The sequence below is a fragment of the Pelecanus crispus genome, chromosome 4, assembly GCF_030463565.1.
Source record: "Pelecanus crispus isolate bPelCri1 chromosome 4, bPelCri1.pri, whole genome shotgun sequence".
Taxonomy (NCBI): domain Eukaryota; kingdom Metazoa; phylum Chordata; class Aves; order Pelecaniformes; family Pelecanidae; genus Pelecanus; species Pelecanus crispus.
In genome coordinates this window covers 80,893,242-80,913,974 of record NC_134646.1, presented here as the reverse complement: position 1 = coordinate 80,913,974, position 20,733 = coordinate 80,893,242, and the positions used below count along the sequence as shown (strand labels likewise).

The 20,733-nt window shown below is 45.8% G+C and overlaps 1 protein-coding gene across 1 annotated transcript; it reads left to right on the top strand.

The window, feature by feature from the left end:
• Positions 1-5,873: 5,873 nt before the first annotated feature.
• CD8A (CD8 subunit alpha) lies at positions 5,874-12,392 on the top strand. The gene is made up of 6 exons (XM_009492630.1): positions 5,874-5,919; positions 6,504-6,872; positions 7,480-7,569; positions 8,139-8,255; positions 9,874-9,904; positions 12,338-12,392. The coding sequence occupies exons 1-6, from the start codon at positions 5,874-5,876 to the stop codon at positions 12,390-12,392; spliced, it is 708 nt and encodes a 235-aa protein (XP_009490905.1).
• The last annotated feature ends 8,341 nt before the right edge of the window (positions 12,393-20,733 follow it).

Below are 20,733 nucleotides of genomic sequence, written 5' to 3'. Positions count from 1 at the left end.
TCCAAACATTTGTCCAGGCTCTTGCATCCTCAGAGTCCTTTGGCAGGGACATCCATGGGTGAAGGACGACTTCATTCACTTTCAGCCTCACCAGCATCAGCTTCATCTGCTGCCTCTTACTTTCCATACTGGAAAAGGCAGCAAATAATCAAACCCTCTCCACTCCTTCCCAGCCACTCACAGTTCTGGAGACGTTTAGCGTATATCTACTTAAATCCTGTTTTCAAGCTAAAGAGTCCTAGCCTGCCTACAAAAAAAAAACATCTCAGACCTCTGATCATCCATTTTGCCCTTCTCTGAACCTTTTCTGGTCCTACTACTTCTTTTTTGAGTCCCCTCTTTGAGATGAGGGGGTGAGACCAAGACACAGCATTCAAGGATTTACACAATGCATTGGACCATGCACGGACCATGGATTGGAGCATTGGACCATACGATGACATAGCTGTGTTCTCTGTTTTGTACCCAATTTCTTTATACCTAATTGCTTTTCCTGCTGGGCACTGAGTTTCCGTGGTAATACCTGTCTTAACCCAAACTTTCACCCCGAATGGCAATATTTGGCTGCTTATTTTATAGCAAAGCCAGGACTGGGTTTTTTTGCATGCATCACTTCACATTCACCTACTCCAAATTTCACCTACCCTGTATTACCCAGTCTTTGAAAGATCTGTCTGCAGTTCTATATTTACAACACATAAATGCAAGTAAATTAAAGTGCATAAAAATAAAATTTACAGGTTATGTTTTAAACATTAATTATTATATGGCTACTGAGTCCAACACTCACAAATAGGATGGGAGTGGTACCTCTAGGAGAACAGGTATGGAAAGAGTAATCACACACTTCTCTTCACAGTCATGGTAGGGATCAGGCAGTTAAAAGTGAAACTCTTAACACCGAATTTAGTTTTTGTTGATGACGGGAGAGCATTAAACCAGCTGCTGCTTTTTGATGCAGCCATCTCTCCTCCCCTCTGTCTCTTTTGAACAAGGTATCGTGGCTTAGGGTTGTGTCTTACAGGTCTAATTCTACAGTGAGGGTTTGTTTTTTTTCAAGTGAATGAAAAATTGGGAAGAAATAACAAGTTGTACAAGCCAGCCAACACTATTAATATGACCATGAAACGGATGAAGCAAGTAATCTCAAGCAAGCCACGGGTTCCCATACTGCCAGCACAGTCAGCAGGAGGGGTGGATAATCAGAAAAGGGAACACTTCCTCCCTTCCACTAGCTTAACCAACTATGGAAATTAAAGTTCCCTCTCAAAGAGGTTAACAGTAAAGATGCACAGCAATACCCTGCTCTGGGAAAGTCCTCCTGCACCACACAGATGGGCCCAAAAACTCCCTGGGGTATGTCCACCAGGCTTTCCTGCCCAAGGTCTTCAGGGAAGAAGGTGAACGTGCAGCAAGGAAGGAGACCAGACGTGACAAGGCTCTGGATTGATGGAGACAGAAGTCAGCTCCCAGGGTATGAGACCCTGGGAGGGGGCTGAACTAGGAGGACAACTGCCAAACAGCTCCTCAAACCCAACAGAAATTTGATTGTCAAACTTGGAAGTGAGGTAACAAGCCTGGTTGACCAATTAAAGATGACTGGAACTGCTCTTTGGACAAAAAATTATACACTGGAGCTATACAGATGATTTTCCTTTTCCTAAGGGAAGCCCATATTCCGTGCTAGAAAATACAAAGGTTTCTGTAGTTCTGGACTAAATCTCTGTGGTATTTAGTAGATTGGAGCTGCAGAAAACCCAACCTGTCTACTGCCAACTCCAGCTGTGGCACTGGCAGAGTAAATTGTCACCGGTCCCCAAAAGATGCCATCACGGATTGCTGCCTTACCAAATGTCTGCACAAACCAGCTCTGCAACATCACGAGAGAATGTGCAAGAAGCCCGTGGAAGGAAAACCCTCAACACATTCCAGTTTTCTTGTATCAAACTTTCCACCTAGGTATCAACAAGCATGGAGATTATGGAGATTTTTCGACCCAGCAATCAGGTTAAATGTCCACACCATGGAGAGATGAGAGCGCAAAAGTGTTTGTGGTTTGTATACTGTATTTCAAGATATGTGAATTTTACACTAAGAGTACCCAGAAGAGAGTGCAGTATTGGAACTGCAGAGCTGGAAACATGCGGCTACAGTGAAAAGATGGCGTGTGAGTATCTGGTGCGTGACAATCACACTTGACATTCTCCAAACCCCTACAATGCTGCGGCTTTGCAAAGAAAAGGGGGCAGCAAGTTGCTCATAAACCACAGCTTCATTTCACAACGGAAAACTTGTATACTATAGTCTCAACATTTTTTCCCCTCTGTTTGAAACAGAAGTTTGTGATTTGTGACTAAATTTTGAAATCTTCATTAGAAGTTTCCATTCCTCCTTACAAAAGAGACCCTTCAGAGGTGAAGAACAGGAAGAATTGGCAATGCTGAAGCAAACACAACTCGGTGTCGCTCCCTGAGTTACCACTCACTGATCACTTGCAGGGATCAAGCAGCACCTGCTCATCGTCAGTGCCACTGCATCACTGCCTAGCAATGGGAAGTCCTTCCGAAGCACTACGAGGAGATACCATGGGCGACAGAAACAATGGACCTGATAGAGCACCGTCGCTTTGATGCTGCTTTTGTGTCTACCAACCATCACAGCGTAACACCATGTCCTGAGACGTGCTCCTGCTGGCAGTCACACAATGCTGTGAGACATCCATGCGATGTCTGATATTACTGATACTGAGAAGCTGAAGAGTTCCTCACCACTATGCAAGTCACTGATCCTTCCACAAAATGACTGCAGAATCAATCATATCTGAAACTCAGCACCTCCTCCAGCTCTCATGCCCCAAGCTCCCTCTCATTTCCCATGTCTTCTCTGCTAAATGGATGTAAATAAGCACAGAGAAAATTAATCCTAAACTCACCTCCTGCCAAGCCCCATTCCAAAAATGCAGATCCTTGTCAGTGTGTCTCTTCTCTGTGTGGTTTTGTCTCTTCTCTCCTTGCTCCTGTCTCCTCCTGTTTAATTGTTTGACATTAATTAAATACAGACCTAGGCTTGCCTTAGCATATAAAGATAAACCTCGGTCATAAGTGACTTAGGTTGGAGTTCACCAGCAATCAGAGCCCTGCAACCTTAGCTACGAGTAAAATGAAACTCATTGGTAGGTTTGGGAGAAAAAAGAAATTACCTTCTATTGTCTAACCAATCTGTCTGGTCTCCTGACATCTCTTATACAATGCTCTGCAGAAGTAACTGGTTGTCTGAATTTTTTCTTCCTTAGTCATATTATCACTGTGGCACTACAATAGAAATTACTAATAAAACATGTTAGTAATGCCAGTGTTTCACTGATTTGACTTAGGTCCTCAGTCTAACAATGACAAGTGTACTGCAAAATACCATCTAGAGGACAAACTGCCAAAACAGAGCATGCGAAACTCAAAGGGATTTCTTAATGAATCTCATTAACCACCTACCCCTTCCAGTTTTGGAGTAGGTCACCAGTGTAAAACATACATATGCTGATCTAAATGATTTATACAAGTGTTGACTTTAAATCAGAGCTTTTCCTGGAGGTCTTGTTTATGCCTGGAGCTTTCTGTAGTCAAATAATTGCCATTGCCACTGTTTTAGTTGTTTTACTATGTGAAATAGAAACAGCTTTGTGCTAAGCGATACCTAAACACAGAAGCCAGAAAAAGATGATCCCTGCTGCAGCTAATTTATTATTTAGGAGACATGAGATGGGGGCACAGGAAAAGGCCGGTTTCATCTGATCACACACAGAGGTCTCCATTGGAGCTACACTTCCCTGGTGCCCTCCCTGGCCAGCAAAGGGTGTGCACACTGAGAAGAGATGCAGGACAGCCCACTTACAGCTGTATCACTCCACTGACAATAAGCTTTTGTCTTGCCTTAAAAGGATGTCTTCATTCGCAGTTTATTGCAGGCAGCAGAAAGGAATAGCTCCCCCTGAAGCCGTCTCCTGTGACTCCCCCAGCCTCACCCTTGTCCAGCGCAAGGGACAAGTGTCGGAAGAGACAGGGGCTGGTGGTATCTTTCATTAAGTGGCAAGTCACAAAGCACTTCAGCAAATAAAAGCACAGAGGAAAAGGAGACCTCTGAACGGTGCACAGAGCCTGGGGTCTGAACGTGACACAGGAATCAGTGGCCTCGCATGGAAATCAGCTCAATCCGTGAGCCACGAGGACCAAGATCAAGGACACCTCTACTTCCAGAAGAGGAACCTCTGGGCTCCAGTTTGGTACCTGGGACTGATTCATAATAAAATTTACCGTTATTCAGAGGCAAGAGAGAAGTAAGATGCCCCTACTAAGAAAGTCAATAGCCCTTCATGGATGATCCGTTAATTGTATAGGTTCTCCCTGGTTCTCCCTTCCTTAAAAAGGGAGGAAGAATTCTACTTAGGATAAGGAGAATAAACTGCCTACTGAAACCAGGAGCCTATGCAAGTAGCATCACTTGATGTCTCATCTGGAGACGGCTGGAGAACCTTGAAAGAACCTCAAGCCTAATGTTCACATTTGCTTGATGGGATTTGGAGATCCAGATACTTGTAATGTTGTTTAATTAACAAAACCTATTTTCTCTTTATTTTACCAAAACCTGGTCCATTTCAGGTAGACATCAGAAGTATCACAGCTTCATGAAAGTATGAATTTCACATATCTCAGCAGCTTTCCTCACTCACCAGCAAGCTTTGATGCCCAGTGAAATAAACACAGTTCCTAAAACATTTTCCATAACACCTCTCTATTTAGCAGCCACAATAGCAATGGCATCAAAGTCAGCAGCACCTGGTTTCTGCTATGCTCAGGAAAAGGAGCTTTCTTTGCAAAGGAGTAATAGAAAAACGCCTCGCATGGAAAAATAATCAGCAGGAAAGCCAGGAAGTGCCAACCAAATAAATAAATAATACATCAGCCCACCGCTTGCAGCCTGGTGAAACTGTTGCTGTTGTATGTGCAAAGCTCCAGGAAGCATCACCCACACCCATGTGCAAGTGGTCACCTGGAGGCAGCAGCAAGGGCCCTCTCCGTTGAAGCACACACAGGCATTTTTAGCAGGGCGGAAGCCCCTGTGGTTAGAGAAGAAAACCACAAGATGTTAAAAAAAAAAAAAAAAGCATATCCCTGGGGCATGGGGCTTTCTCGGTGGGTTTCAGATCACAGACCACCTGCCTTGCACAAAGCAGCTTTTGCAGAGCAATTGCAAAGAAGAATTGCAAAGAGACCAATGGAGCACCTGAAGAACTCAGCTGCGTGTCAGCAATGCATGTGCTTAGAGATAAAAAATACACATGGATATATGCCATGAAACACCCGTATCTTGCTTGCTGGGTAATAAAATATGGTGTGCTCTGCCACCTGCACGAGACCCCTCGAGTGGGCGCAAGTGAAGGCAGCAGAAACCCTGCCTAGAAGCTCAACCTGGGGCCTGCAGCCAAAGCATGGGGCTTGTCCGTGTCTTCTGCAGAGCTGGAGCTGCTGTGAACCCCCAGATGGCTGGGAGACAGCGGGCTGCAGTGGCTGATCCTTCCTCTAGGCACAAGCATCATCAGTCTGAATGTCTAGGGAAGCCATCGAGGCAAAATCCTTGAGGCACTGTTGAGGACCAATAACGATAAATGAGCCCAAATTCTGGATCTGAACTTAATTTCTTCAGAAATCTTTTTTTTTCCCCTTCATTTTGCCTCAGGTGCTGAACACTGTGTCTTTACCCAAGAGGGTCCTGATGACATCACATCCTCTCCAAAGAGCGACACAGCCTCTTAAGTCAAGCGAGAAAGATCATCTCTGCTCCGCTGCACCATCCTGAAGGACAGCCACCCCTAGGAGAAGATGTCCGAGTGTCCTGCACTGCTCCTTCTGCTCGCTCTGGGGCTCTGTGAGTATGGACACAGGGTTGTGCATCACCTTCACTGGGGGGCGGGGCGGGGGGGAGGTAAACCTCTTCCAATAAATCCAAGAAATTGGGCTAAATAGTTAAAGGGAAATAAGAATCAAACCAAAAAGGCTGACTTTGAGATTTGCTCAGTAATTGTGGAGGTAAAGGTGGCATCAACTCAGCCAGCGTAGGGCAGAGGAGTGGCTGCAGCACTATACGCACCGGGAAGGGAGCCTGGTCAGAGAAGTTGTTCTGGAGGGGAGAGGGAAGGGGGAAAAAAGAGGATTTAGCAGTCAGTGTTTTTAGGGAGTCATGTCAGAGAAGCTGAGAAGGGGTGCCATCCCCAAGAAGGCAGCTGAAGGGACTTTCTGAAGGGCAGCACACATCTTTAAAGCCCGTGTGGCTGACTGCCGAGCACCCTCCACGCACGGTCCCAGCGAGGACGCCAACAGAACCTTCAAGGCACCCAGACAGCACAAGCAGCCTTTGCGCTTGACCTCACACCCCACGGACTGGGAACAAGGCTTGCCAGGAGGGAACGTGGCTCTTCCCAAGCAGTTCCCATGCGGGTTTCTCTCCTGCAGGCTGCCCTGGGATCTGGGGCCAGAGGTACAACATGAAGACCAAGTTTCGGGACAGCAGCATCAAGCACCCGCGGGTGGGACAGCGGCTGGAGCTGGACTGTCTGGCTGCCAAGGAGGACAGCGGCATGTTCTGGATCCGCCTGGACAAGCATGGGACCCTTCACTTCATCGTCTTCATTTCCTCCCTGTCCCGGACCACCTTCGAGAGGAACGAGAGGACATCCGCACGCTTTGAGGCAACAAAAAACGGAAAGCTCTACGGGCTGGTAGTGAAGTCTTTCACACCACAGGATGAGGGGAACTATTTCTGCCTCATGAACAGCAACCAAATGCTGTACTTCAGCTCTGGCCAGCCTGCCTTCTTGCCAGGTCAGCAACACCTCCACCCAGCCTTGCTTAGCTCTGCCAAAATGTCCAGCACCCCCTCCCCATGCCTTTTTTAATCAGCCGCCTTTCCCATAAACCCCATTTCCCTGCTTGCTTGCCCAAGGCATCTTGTGACCAACATACCCATCCTCCTGCCAGAGGCTCCCTGCTTGCCCTTTCTTCTCGTGGTATCACCCCCGTCCAAAGGCAAAGATGAACAGGCAGACCCAGCATCACCTCCCCATCCCCACTTCTCCATCCCATCCATGACTCTGAAGGGATGAGACTAAAGCAAAGTCCACCACCACCCCCTCCTTCCTCACCACACGTAGGTCCCCAAAGTCCTACCAACCTCAGGGTACTCAAGCTTTCTGAGAGTGGTGGCAGAAAGCAAGAAATAAGGAGCCTGCAGCTCCTTATTTGGGTGTTAGGAGACCCTCCTTGGGGGAGTCGCTATCCAAAATGGGCTCCATGGATTCCCCCCGGACCTGAGCCCTACACTGGCCACAGGAGCAGCTGTGCCACGGCAGGGGTGGGAGAGCAGAAGCGCAGGAGAGCGCTATTTTATTTTATTTCCCCATATGCTGTATTCATCCATTTTCACTTCTAGTCACCACCACTGCAGCACCCACCACACCAGCACCCACCGCCCAGCATAGCGTCACCGAAAAGGACCCCTGCCTGAAGACCCTGGATCCAGGTATCCCAGCTGCGGGGAGGGAGAGGGGGAGAGCTGGGCTCTGGTCCACTGATACCGAGGGGGATCCTGCAGGCATTTTGGGATGCGGGGAGAGGGAAAATCATTAGAGCTTTATCAGAGTCGGATACATGGGTATGTGCAGCTGGGAGGGCTAAACCCCAACGTTTCATCCCACTTAGGAAAGGCTAAGGATGACTTAAAAAGCACGAGCATGTCTCCTGGCTGGGCACACTGGGAGGAGGTGGAGGGAGGGCAGAGCCTTGGGGGCTGTGCTGGTTTTAGCCTTGGGAGGGGACATGAGAAAACTTTTGGCTGCGTGTCCTCCCTCAAGTCCCCAGGAAAGCACTGAGAGCAGCAGCACTAGCGAACACTCACCACTGGGCATGACAGCCATGCTGCGCTTGTGGGCATCCCTGGTGCCCACCTCTGCCTTTGGGGGCCGGGGGAAGCCCTCTGCCTCACCACCAGCCTCGCCCAACGCCAGGCGGGGGCCCCTTGGCTCCACCTGAGCTGGCCGTAACACCAGCCGCGAGCAGCTGGCAGACCTCTCCTCTTCTCTATTCCTGCAGACGCCAGCAAGGAGAAAGAGCTGAATTTCTTCTGTAACATCTTCATCTGGATTCCCTTGGCAGGCGCCTGCCTCCTGCTCCTCATCGCGCTGGTGGTCACCATCATGCTGTGTCAACGTAAGGCTCACCAGCAACCCCCTGTAGATACTCCTCTAGCCGAAAACAGCAGCCCTGTCCTTTAGGGGAGCGGATCTTCCAGCTATCCCCTTTATGTAGGCACCAGATAACCAGGAAACAGTTAACCCAAGAGAAGGACCACTGTTTAAAAACAACAAAAAAAAAAAAATCAGTGTCTGTATTTTCCTCATCAGTAGGCTTAACCTAAGAAACAATTATCAATTTCTATGCTACAAGGAAGCAAAACAGATTTTAAATAAAGAAAACTTACTTTATCAAACTGTATTGCTTCTACCATCGTTAAATTGGTGTATTGGGGGTAAAAGTACCAGAACCTGAAACACTTTGACAAAATAGGATAAACGTGCTCCAGCACAGGGCTTGCAAATTCAAATGCCAAGACTCCCATTAACAGCTTGAGCTGTAACCAACCAAGCAACTTAATTACACAGGTTCAGAGACGGCTATGGTTAAGGCAGTAATGCAAAATCTCTGGGTAGGCAAAAGTCCTCTGGTGAAATTTCATGTTTGAAATGTCTTAAATTACCCTGAGCAAGCAGTGAGTGCAAATGTATTTAAATCAATTTAACGCTCACTGAAATCAGTTTAACTTTCCTTCGGGGAGTTTCCCGGTACCCCCAGAAGTTATACCAATTTCATTAAACTGGCTCAGCTTGTTTTCCTGTAACACCAAAGTGTTTTGCTGCTGAATTAAGCTAGCTAGATCCTCACTGACCCCACAGCCTGGAGCTGATGTGAGATGAATTTGCCAGCTGACCCAGTTAAAAAAAAAAAAAATACAATTTTTCAACACCCTTTAGCCCTGAAAAGTACTAATCACTACGGTCTGGAGCAATAGAAAGGAATAAATGAAAAAACATTGATAAGTCACAGTCAGAAATCATTCTTCTCAGGGGAAATAGCTGATGATGCAGCAGAGCACCCAGAGTTGGTCCAAACTCCCTCTGAAGTCACCAGGAGCCCTCCACATGCACTAGGATTCCCTGGTGACCTGCAATGTCTATTAACCTACAAACGCCACTCAGTGATTTATTTCTGCTTTTTAATGCTGATGTGAATGATCAGTGAAAAGCCATTAGCTGCAACTAATTTCTGCAGCAGGCAGCCCGAACCCTCAAGGACAGGTTTTTACCTTGTGTTAAAATGAACGGCTCGACGTTGTATTTCACCGAATACATAACAACATAGATGCTAAAATGGGGAAGAGCATCGTTCAACTTGGTTGCGTGCTGCGTGGCATCATTGCCACTCATCTGTTGTAGAAATTAATTGCTGCCAGTGGATTTTCAGCAACATGCCAAAGTCGCTGGAGGCAGCAAAACAAAATAATTCACCATCAGTGTTCCCAGGCTGACCCTGCTGCTGTTACTCACATGCAAATTTAATTCATTAAAACACTTAAGTGGACTTCCAGGGAAACGTGAGCTGCAGCACTGCTCACTTGTATGGCTTTCCTCAAAAATAAGCTTGGTTTGTCTGTTGTTCGTCTTAAAGATAGCAAGGAGCTAGGAGTGCCAGCCTTACCTTACTGCAGCGTTTCTTTACTGAGCTGAGACTCGGTATCTTTGAGCTAAAAAGATTTCTTTTCTAATTTTAGGAACCAGAAGACGAAGATGCAGATGTAAGAGGTTAGTACGTGAAAGGTGTTGACACCTTTCTCTTAAACTCAGCAGCATCTCACCCTCGAGCGATGAAGCAGGCAGGTGCCAAAAAGCGACCTAAAAATACTTCATCCGATATACGGTGGATGGAAGGGGACTGTGAAGTGAATTAAGGGCAAAAAAGAGAGATAAGATTCTCTTCTCCTGCATTTGTTTTTTTAGTATCAAGTAATTCAAAGCACTGACACTGCAGGAGGTACTAAAGAGAAAGACAGGAGGTGTTGGTGGCAGCCTAAAAACTTTGGGCGTCACCTGGTGCTTATAGCTGACATCACCTTTGTGTGACGCGCTGCTCCAGCTCGAGCCGGGGCTGACCGTATTTCATCCCTCCCCTTCCCCTCCCCTCCCCAAACCGTTCCTTTGATTTCATCACTGGACCTTCAGCTCGTGCCCGTGGATTAGATGCAAGTTATTGCATCCCAAATCCCCGTCTGCGCAATTTCGGACCACCGCCACCATGGCTTTCGCCTCTATTTCCCCGACAGGCGCTAAGTGACAGGAGCAGAGAGGCTGATGCAGCCCTAGATGACTTTCCTCAGAAAGAGCAACGCAGATATGTGTAGCTTGAGAGTTAACCTATTTTCTGGGGCACACAGGAATCCTTTTTTCATGCTTTCCCTCCTGCCTCCCCAGCTCAGGATGATGGGTGCATCATCCTGAGTCACAGGAAAACACTATCGAATAAGAATTGCAATTTGCCAGTTTGGAAGAAGAAATCCTTTTGCCCGCGAGTAACACGCATTTTGCTTCCGCAAATCAACCTCCCTTGCCGCAGTTTCTTCACCTTGTCTGCTCTGCAGAAACCCACTTCTGCGCTTTTGCAAGCCTTGTGCCGAGAGTGCACCCTAGGGCTTGCGGCAGGAGGGTGCTCTAGCACCGAAATCCCCGCTACTGCTCCGGCCAGGCCAGCGCTGGGCTAGCGCTTGGAAAAGCTGGGTTGCAAGAAAGTTTGGAACAGCATTGCCACACCTCTGGAGCCTTATTCTTTGCAAATCGAGCATCTTTTAAATCAGACAAATTCAAATTCCTTGTTATACCTGCATGGGTTTCATAGTAAAAAAGTTAATAATTTTTCAGTTGTCCAAATTAATATGATCATTCAGAAGGAAGTGATGACTAGGAAATGCCTCCCTGCCCTTACAGTAACAGAAAATGGATCCCTATAATTTTTTTTTTTTTTTCCAAGGCAGAACGCCTCAGAAATCAGTGCTTGAATAATAACAACATTTAAGGGAAGAGGCACCGAGTGGCAATGCCTTCTGCCCTTTGGGTGCAACCTTTCTCTGTTTATGTCAGAATACAGCCGCCCCCACAGACCTGCTTTTTCTTTTACCTGTCTGAAAAAGGCAACAGCCTGTCATTTTTACATTGGATATTTATTATACCCAGCACTCTTCTGATCCTCGCCTGGCGTTCCAACGGCTAACCGATAACGAAGAGCTCTTCGTGCAGCCTTGTTTAGGACAAAGCCTGCATTCTTTGCTTATCTCAATTCCTGTTGCCAGCCCTGGGCAAAGATGTTCTGTCCCTGAGGGGAAAAACACGCTGCAGAGCTCTTCAATTTTGCACTGATGGAGCAGTTGGGTTACAAATGCCTCAGGAAATCATCTCATCAAGGACAGCTTTCCTTCGGCAGCGCTAACATGACAGGGTCCTGGTTTAAGCAATTGTAGCATATTTAAGCTTTTATTTAGAGAGGAAATTCCTGCTGCTGTGAGCTGTTCCCACTTATTGAAATGAAGCTCTTTGGAAGTTAATAGTGCAATTCACTCAATTAAAAAGTGCCTCAGGATCTGGCCTGGGATTCTTGCTGGCAGCTGAAGGATTCATTTTCCACCACAAATTAATCTTCAGTGAAAACAGGTGCCAAATCTCCAACTCATTAAATCAGCATAAAACTATCAGTTGCTGGAGACCAGTAATTTCTATCATTTTGGGAACACACTGGTATTCTAGAAAGCCCCCATTTAAACTCCTCTGCAGGAAACCAGTTTGCAACAAGACAAAGTCCTTATGAATTGATAACAGCTTCCCCCACTCCAAAAAAGCCCTGAGCTCTTCTTTCTTCATTCATTTCTGAATGTGGAGAAAGGCTTGATGAGAGGACAGAAGTGTGCAGAAGTCAGAGGAAAATTTTAAAAAAGCCCTTTTTTTTTTTTTAAATTAGCGTAACAATTGATTAACAGTGTATCTTAAGAAAGTCTTGCTACTACTGGCTGTCACCAGTTGAAATGTTGGCAGATCCTTCACTAGCACGAAGAGGCTTTAGGAACACTTTTCAGCCGGCTCTTGGAGGTCCCTGGCTGCAGACCAAGGCTAAACAAGCTGATCAACAGCCATACGTTAATTGCCTTCTTGCTCCTTTCACAACATAAATCAAAACCTTTTCTCTCTCTCTAGACCTGTAAATGGGAAGCCCGACGTGAAACCTAGCGTGCCAAACCGACACATATAAGCATCTGCACCTTCTGGCTTCTGGATCGTCTTCTGGGAGCTGTCACCGCGTAAGCCCATCACCTGCATTATCCCTAATGCTACTACTCCTCGTCTACTTTACCTTGACAAATTGAAAAGACAAGATGGAGCAGACACATGGACAGCAAACAGGCACTTTTTGTGTGAACTGGACGCTAGAGCACAGCTCCTTCCAAAACCTGTGGTTTTTCAAATTGATTCCCAAGGCCAAATGCCATCGCTATTCGCAGTGACAGAGCTCTGCGGTTCAGGCAAAAGAAACAGGTCAATCCCAATGCTGACATGTATCAGTGATAAGCTAATGAGAAATTAGGATATTAGCTGGACCTTTGCTCAAGAGTGAGCAATAATCCATTCTAAAATGCAGCCAAAATTTGAATTTGCTACAAAATTACTTAGAAATAAATGCCCTCACTTAACACACCCTCTTTTTGTGGTGCCACATATGTTCTAGGGGCTTTACTGTTTTGCAGACAATACCAAGCTGGGCAGGAGTGTTGATCTGCTGGAGGGTAGGAAGGATCTGTAGAGAGATCTGGACAGGCTGGATCGATGGGCCGTGGCCAACTGTATGAGGTTCAACAAGGCCAAGTGCCGGGTCCTGCACTTGGGTCACAACAACCCCATGCAACGCTACAGGCTTGGGGAAGAGTGGCTGGAAAGCTGCCTGGCTGAAAAGGACCTGGGGGTGTTGGTCGACAGCCGGCTGAACATGAGCCAGCAGCGTGCCCAGGTGGCCAAGAAGGCCAACAGCATCCTGGCTTGTGTCAGGAATAGTGTGGCCAGCAGGAGGAGGGCAGGGATCATCCCCCTGTACTTGGCGCTGGTGAGGCCGCACCTGGAATGCTGTGTCCAGTTTTGGGCCCCTCATGACAAGAAGGACATTGAGGTGCTGGAGCGTGTCCAGAGAAGGGCAACAAGGCTGGTGAAGGGTCTGGAGCACAGGCCTTATGAGGAGCGGCTGAGGGAACTGGGGTTGTTTAGCCTGGAAAAGAGGAGGCTGAGGGGAGACCTTATCGCTCTCTGCAACTCCCTGAAAGGAGGGTGTAGTGAGGTGGGTGTTGGTCTCTTCTGCCAAGTAACAAGCGATAGGACAAGAGGAAACGGCCAGGGGAGGTCTAGATTGAATGTTAAGGAAAATTTCTTCCCCATGAGGGTTGTCAAGCACTGGAACAGGCTGCCCAGGGAAGTGGTTGAGTCCCCATCCCTGGAGGTATTTAAAAGGTGTGTAGATGTAGTGCTTAGGGACACGGTTTAGTGGTGGACTTGGCAGTGCTCGGTTAACAGTTGGACTCAATGATCTTAAAGGTCTTTTCCAACCTAAACATTTCTATAATTCTAACATAACACAAGGCTGCACTGAGGAAGTAAATACGGATTAAAGGGCCTTACTTTTTAGGGTTTTACAGTCCTGGGGGCACAGGTTCACTGTTTCCCTCTTGCTATCCTTGTTCTGCTGCTAGCCCCATTTCCACCAATTTAAGCAGAAGTTTTGCTTGAGCAAGGAAGGTGGGATTTTTTTTCTGGAAGAAATGGTTGAGTGGTAAAAAAAGGAAAAAAAAAATGTCACTTGCTTTGGTTAAGCAGGACTTTTAGCATACCAACTTGGGACATGTTGATTGACTACAACAAATTCTGTTTTTTCACCTCTGTATTTGATGTATTTCCCTACTACACTTGTAAATCAAGAACTGAGAAAAAAAATAAAACAAATATTCTTGAGTCTGACTAGAACCATTTCTTTCTTCAGTTCCTAGCTTCAGAAAAGCTAAAATCCTTCGTGAAGATAATAAATGAGGGTTTGAGGAAGTCTTGGGTAAGGGAAGAGGCAGTGATTCACACACCAGCCTGAGCTTTAGGATGCCAGAGTTCAGCTTCCAGCTTACCACACTGCCTAAAATGATGTAAAATTATATTCCCAGGGACTTGCAAGATGGGCCCCGTAACACTCCCCCACCCCAGGGGAGTGCTGTGAAGGTGGATGAGATAAAGATTCTGGAGGTACTCGGGTATTCTTGCCAAGGGGCTGATAAAAACCTGGGAAAAAAAAGAATGAAAGAAACCCTTTGCTAGTCTCCTCCTCTGCAAACAAGCTGGGAAGGAGAGAAATTCAGAGAGAAACAAAGGTCTTCCAAACTTAGTTCCCTGTTATACTTAATAAAAAAAAAAATAATTAGGGACTATGTAAGTGTATCTAAACAATAGCAGGCAAATACTGAATGACAACTAGATAGATGTGTGTGTGTGTAGATACATAAGAAAGTCTTAACACTGAAATTCCTATGAATTCAAAGGCATTAAGAAACACTAATCTATTAAGGGGGCCTCGCTCAAGCCCCAGGTGCGATGGCAGGGAGAAGCAAGGCTCTCGCCACACCTGCAGTGCCAGAGCCTGCCCCGTCGCAGTCGGCCTCACGACCAACGTGCAGCTGCATTTTTACACCACCACGAAGCAGATCTACTCACCAACCTGTTTCTAGGCAGACTAGGTCCAACCTTTAACCCTGTTTTAATACACTACGGTTAACTAAACCAGTCCAATCTCATCCTATGGTCAGCTCTAACCACGCAGGTGAAAAGTTCATACCTTTTGTCTCTCTCCTATGAGCAATTTTATAATCAGCTCATCCTGGAGTCTCTTGTTGACCTAGTTTGAGCTAAAAGCTTTCACTTAATTCATAAAGCATTTCTGCAAAACAGCTTACAAGAGGTAGAAACATCACCGCCTCACTGCTAACATCCTCTACAGCTGTCTCCTTGTTCTCAATCATCTATCCTGGGTTCCCACATTACACTGGAGCTTTGGTCTGCATCGTGCCACGTTCCTGTGACCCAGGCTGTCAGGCATCGCTCCTCCTGACCCAGCCCTATCCCCTGAACCTCAATCCTCTTCCAACAACTTAGATGGTCTCCCCACTTCCACAGTGACCTTGCCCTCCCACTCAGGCTCTTTTAAATGGTTTTGTAGAAAGAAGGTGAAGTGATCTGACTGCACGCATCTGTTGTTGTTTCCCCACAAAAGGCCACGTTATGCATGGGAAGCATTTCCTTGAAAATGCATCTTCTCTAGCACAGTGGTTGAATGTGGCATGTGACACACACCACAATTAAATGTATAATGTTAAACATTGAACAGAAAACCTAGCAGAAGTATTTTTCTGTATTTTACTCCTTGTAAGCTATGCTATTCTTTCAAATGAAATTGTTATTTCATGGTCCACAGGTTAAATATTTATTGCTAGTTCTATTGCTATACAGCCTACAGAGGTAATCCTGTAGTGAAAACCAGAATATGGGTATTTAAAATCAAAAAGCATTTCAGTAAGATGAACACATGTACAACAAATTCCTTACTACAGAAGCCACATGGAATCCCAATGCAGGACAAACAGAGCAAAGTAACACCCTAAGCAATGTAAAGTGCATCTATTTGGGTATTACTAACGACTGACATTAGCAAGAGCGATGCTCCACCATGCAGCGCTGCACTAAGACGCTGGTCCTGCAGCGAGATCAATGCAGCCAAAGCGCTCCGGACACCGCAGATGAATGTAGCAAAGAACTGAAGCGGTATGCATGTGGGTTTTGTTTGGGGGTTTGGTGTTTTTTTTAGTAGTCTCCATTTGCACAGGAAGTCAACGTCTAGAACAAACCATTACAACACTGGCAGTTGTCATTACCCTCCTGAGTACAGCAGAAAATCCACTGCACGATGGGGGCTGCTGACTCCTGACCTGTCGTTCAGAATCACAGAACATCACTGATCTCTTTTAACCCCGATGCCAAACTCAGGAGGCTTTGGGATGCCTCCCGCCTGCCTCCGCGCGCTCTCCGTGCCGAGCCCCCAACCTGCACTCCGCAGGCACAGTTCCCACGGCGCCCGGGGTACGCCCTGCTCGGCGCAATCCTGGGGACCCAGCGTGCATCCAGGTATCCCAAACGCCGGTAAATACTGACCGCCACGCAACTGCCTGTGGCAACTGGTATCTACTGGTTCAAGCCCTGGTTGCACAGCCAGATGCCTTAAGAGAAACCCCAAATGAAATCTCATCTTTGAAGATAACTGGAGCCTTCATTCGTAAATTCATGAATCTAGCAAGCTCCCAGCAGTTTCAGCACGGCAAAGAAAGGACTTCCATTGCAGCAGTACTGCCTATACAACACATTCCCTCTTTAGGGGGTATGTTTCACATACAAAGAAAGTCCAGTTAATGCACGCATTACAAATCCTCCTGCCTGCCAACTTCTGCACAATGTCATCACAGCCCTAAGCTGTGAGGGCATGGCTTTTTACTGGGTATAATCAAGCTATTAAAAATACATGACTGTTCACTGAACTCTATTAGCAGCTTTCAGCTTCTTGCTACCTATCAGCCAGGTGTCATCTTCAATTCTTTATCTTCATTCGTATCTTTGCATCTCTTTAAAACACAGATCTTGGTGGGCTCCGGTTTTGGTTCCTAGATCTGTAGACGACCTGGGATACATCTGGGATGTATCACCCAAACTGCATATTAAGCTTGGCTGCAAACTGCATATAAAGTATCAGTAGAAATATTATCCCTCTACCACTGTAACAGATATCATGAGTTACTGTAAACCTATTAAGGAATTAATTTTAAGAGCATATCCAACTCTCCACCTGCGGACTTTCTGTGAGATACTACAAGTACATGTTCATGGACTGCTGTCCATCCCAAGATACCCAGGGGTAAAAGTTGTTCATCTCTTCTTACATGGGCTTTTCTATTTGCAAACCACTGCAATTTAAATGTGTTTTAGAAATACACTGAACTGCTGTAATTCAGCATTTGCCACACACCCAGCAAAGTCACCTCTGCAGAAGGTTAGAAGGCTGAGGGAACCAGAAGCAGCAGCTTGGGGCATGCACCAGAATAAGCACTTAGTCTTCTTTAGTCGCTGCCCCGAGTTTCATGTTGAATACCCCCAAAATGAGAACACCGCACGGGCAGACACATCTGTGAGAAGTTTGCTTCAAACCACCAGACCGACTTCAGCGAGAACCCTCCAGCAGAGGCAGTGGCACAGCACAGCTCTCCAAAGCAAGAGTTTCCTTCGCCAGCTCTTCCTTCCACGCAGTCCCACGATGGATTCACCTTCCAGCGCAGGTCAGCTGTAGTCAGCACTGTGTCTCAGGTTTAAACCTAGAGCTCAAGGAGGCCTGTTAGGTTTTCCATTTACATGTAGACCTGTTTATAACCAGCTTAATAAGACCTGAGCTTTCTTCACAAGACAAAACATTTACCTCTGCACCCCTACTGATAAGCTACTGATAGAAGGCAAGAACCAAACCACACCTTTTGCACCAAAACCTTAATAACCAGATGCAAATATCAGCGCAGCAGTGAGAAGGGAAGGAGCCGAGAGCAACTCCAGCCCCGCTGCAGAGGTGAATGACTAACACAGCATCAAGCAAGAAGGCACGTCCTTGCCTCCAGCAAATCAAACAGGTTCGAAGCAAACTGGCTGAGTTTGTGGTCAAGTAGCAACGTCTGGGCAGAATTTGTTGCCTTTGCTAGACACCTGCTTCTCCCCCATCCCGTGCTTCACTTACTCTAAAGTATTTTCTGAGTGATAAAGGATTTTGATGAGTTAAATAAGCTCCAGATAAATAATACAGCCAAGATGACCCCAGAAGAGCCAGTAACTGGGCTGGTCAGTTAAAGTCACTTTGTCTGTCCAAGCCTGTATTTGGCAGATGACCAAATGTCACAGTGAAGGCACCTAAGCTCAAACCCAGACTCCTCAGACTGATGCTGTGGTGCATGCTGTGCAAGTGCTGGAAGCCACGCCAAAGAAACCATACCCGTGCTGCTGCTTCTGCAGCATTCAAGACAGAAAAGCAGAGTAAGGTGAGGAAAGAACTACAGAAATCTCTGGAAGAACGGTAAAGAGGCAGTGAAATGGGACCTTCCTGTAACTAGGTTTCTTCCTTCTGATTCATCTGAAATCAAATCTATTTGACATGCAGGGTCAGCATGACCCATCCATCACTGGATTCCCATCCTGAGCTGCGCTGAATAAATTGAATACATCCAATTTTTGTCGTGGGAGACGTATCACATCTGCTTGTGCTCCATGATCTTGGAAACCTCGTGTAATTTAGAAACCCTGGAAAACACTGAAATTTACTCTCAGTTCTGAGGGGGAAAAAGTCAGACAAAATAGCTGCGTTTGTACATTGAGTTCCTCCCTCCACATGCAAATGTCTCATGGATGATGCTTAAGACTTGAACTGAGACACTATTTGTGTCTTCCCCATCCCTTTGTTTCTTCAGCCAAAGTAAAGGAAAAGCCACAGCAATAACTTGATACTTAGTGAGAAGAAAAAAAAAACAACAGCAGTGTCACTAAGTCTGCAAATAAACAGGAGGCAGAGGAAATGCAGGAGAAAAGGGGATATCCATTTCAAAGGCTGAATTTGGGAAACCTTTGCTCACTCCAGTCCAGGTCACAGCGCCCACCAGCTTCAGCACCGAGTCTTCGTTCCAGTCTGCACTGGAACTGTGCTGTCTGGCTACATTCAAAATACGCCTCTAGAATGTGAAAAATTCTTACTTCTAAAGTGGAATAGGAACTAGGCCACACTACCAGGGCTGTTGCATTTGAATACACAGCTACAGCTGTCCTGTAAAAATTACTCCAAGTCAGTGTGATCCGAAGACACCAGTTCCTGCATATAGGCCCAGCAGGATTCAGCAAGAGCTTATACTAGGCTATAAACAACTCCAGTTTCTGTTATTTCCCCATAGGACTGCTGATTTAATGCAAACATGAAGTCATTAAGCAACATTAAGTCACTCCTCTCACATATATACATTTTTGTAAACGACTCTTTCTTTATATATATTAGGGCTTGAATAAAATTCAGAATAGTGACACTACATCACAGCTCTACTCACTACAGATCATTGCTGCCACACACTCTTTTTTTTGTTGCTAAAGTGCCTCTCCCTACACCACACTCTCCTGTTCACAGAAGGAAAAGTGCAAGAGTTGGGATGGATTAAGCAGCATGAATTTTTTTCCCCCCCTAGAGACAAATCAACCCCTGCAGCGATAAGCATAGAAAGGAAAATAGGATCTTCCAGTAGGCAAACAAACCTTGCAAGGAAAAATGTAACCCAAACTTACTGTGTTAAACCTGGCAAGTTGGCTCCGAGTAGTCATAAATAACTTCAACCTTAAGTTTTAGCACCAGCCATCCCGTAAAACATTAAGAAGAATGAAAGCAACAGGATGGAGACAGGTCTAAGTTAACAGGGGTCAGAAGCTCTAACTCATTACTTGTAACACAGCTTTCACTGCAGCTTCTACACACGTTGATTAACCTGACTTACAGATAGAAGGCTGAAATCAATACAGTATTTCAGTAGAGAAACACTGATTTTTAGCAGGGAAGATTGGTTGTTCAGCCATGTCTACTTGCAATGTGTAGTGCTGAAGTCACTGCAGGAAAAGACTCTACTTACTGCAAAAATACTTCACAGAGCACCCAATCATCAAGAGTACTAACGGGAGGTGAAGACATGAGCTTTCTGTTAATGACAGTCATAGTACTAAGAAAATGATCAATACCTTTTGAGATCAAAAAGGCTATGTACTATTTTTATTTCCTGCTATGTTTTTAAGGTTTGATTATGTTTTATACCACAAGTCAGACTTGAAACCCCACAAGAACATAACACAATAGATTTCCTATTTAAGACATTTACAAAAATTGAAACTCATTCTACTAATAGATATAGAACTAACACTACTAACAAGCTGCCGCTACAGAAATCGTATTTATAAACAACCATTACTTTCAGAGCACCCATACACTAAACTAAACCTTTTATGTAAGTGTGGTCAAAAAAAAGAAAAAAAAAAAATCTTGGCTTAAGGCCCACCTGCATTACTAGCTGGTGCACTTGTTGCCACAGAGCTGCTGTTCTGACACATTTTGCAAAGGAGGGAGGAAGAGTTGCAAGCCCGATGCAGCACACAGAAGCGACACGGTGATCTCGATACAGACATAAATATGCTGAGTCTCTTTACTCTCATTATGCAGTAGTGTCATGAAAAGGCGCTTGCTGCACAAAGGGACTGGTTAAAGGCTTTACAATCTGGTCCAAAAGTGTAACACAGACAGACCTCAGATACCACCACAGCTTTAAAATCAAATATTGGATATTCCCAAACCCTGCTAGAGAAAACGTACACGTACGAGGTGCTAACTATATTTTAAGTATGAGAACCTCAGAGTATTATTCACTTTTCCCTGGGCAAGCACCTTCTCTAGCTACCAGAAGCGTGTC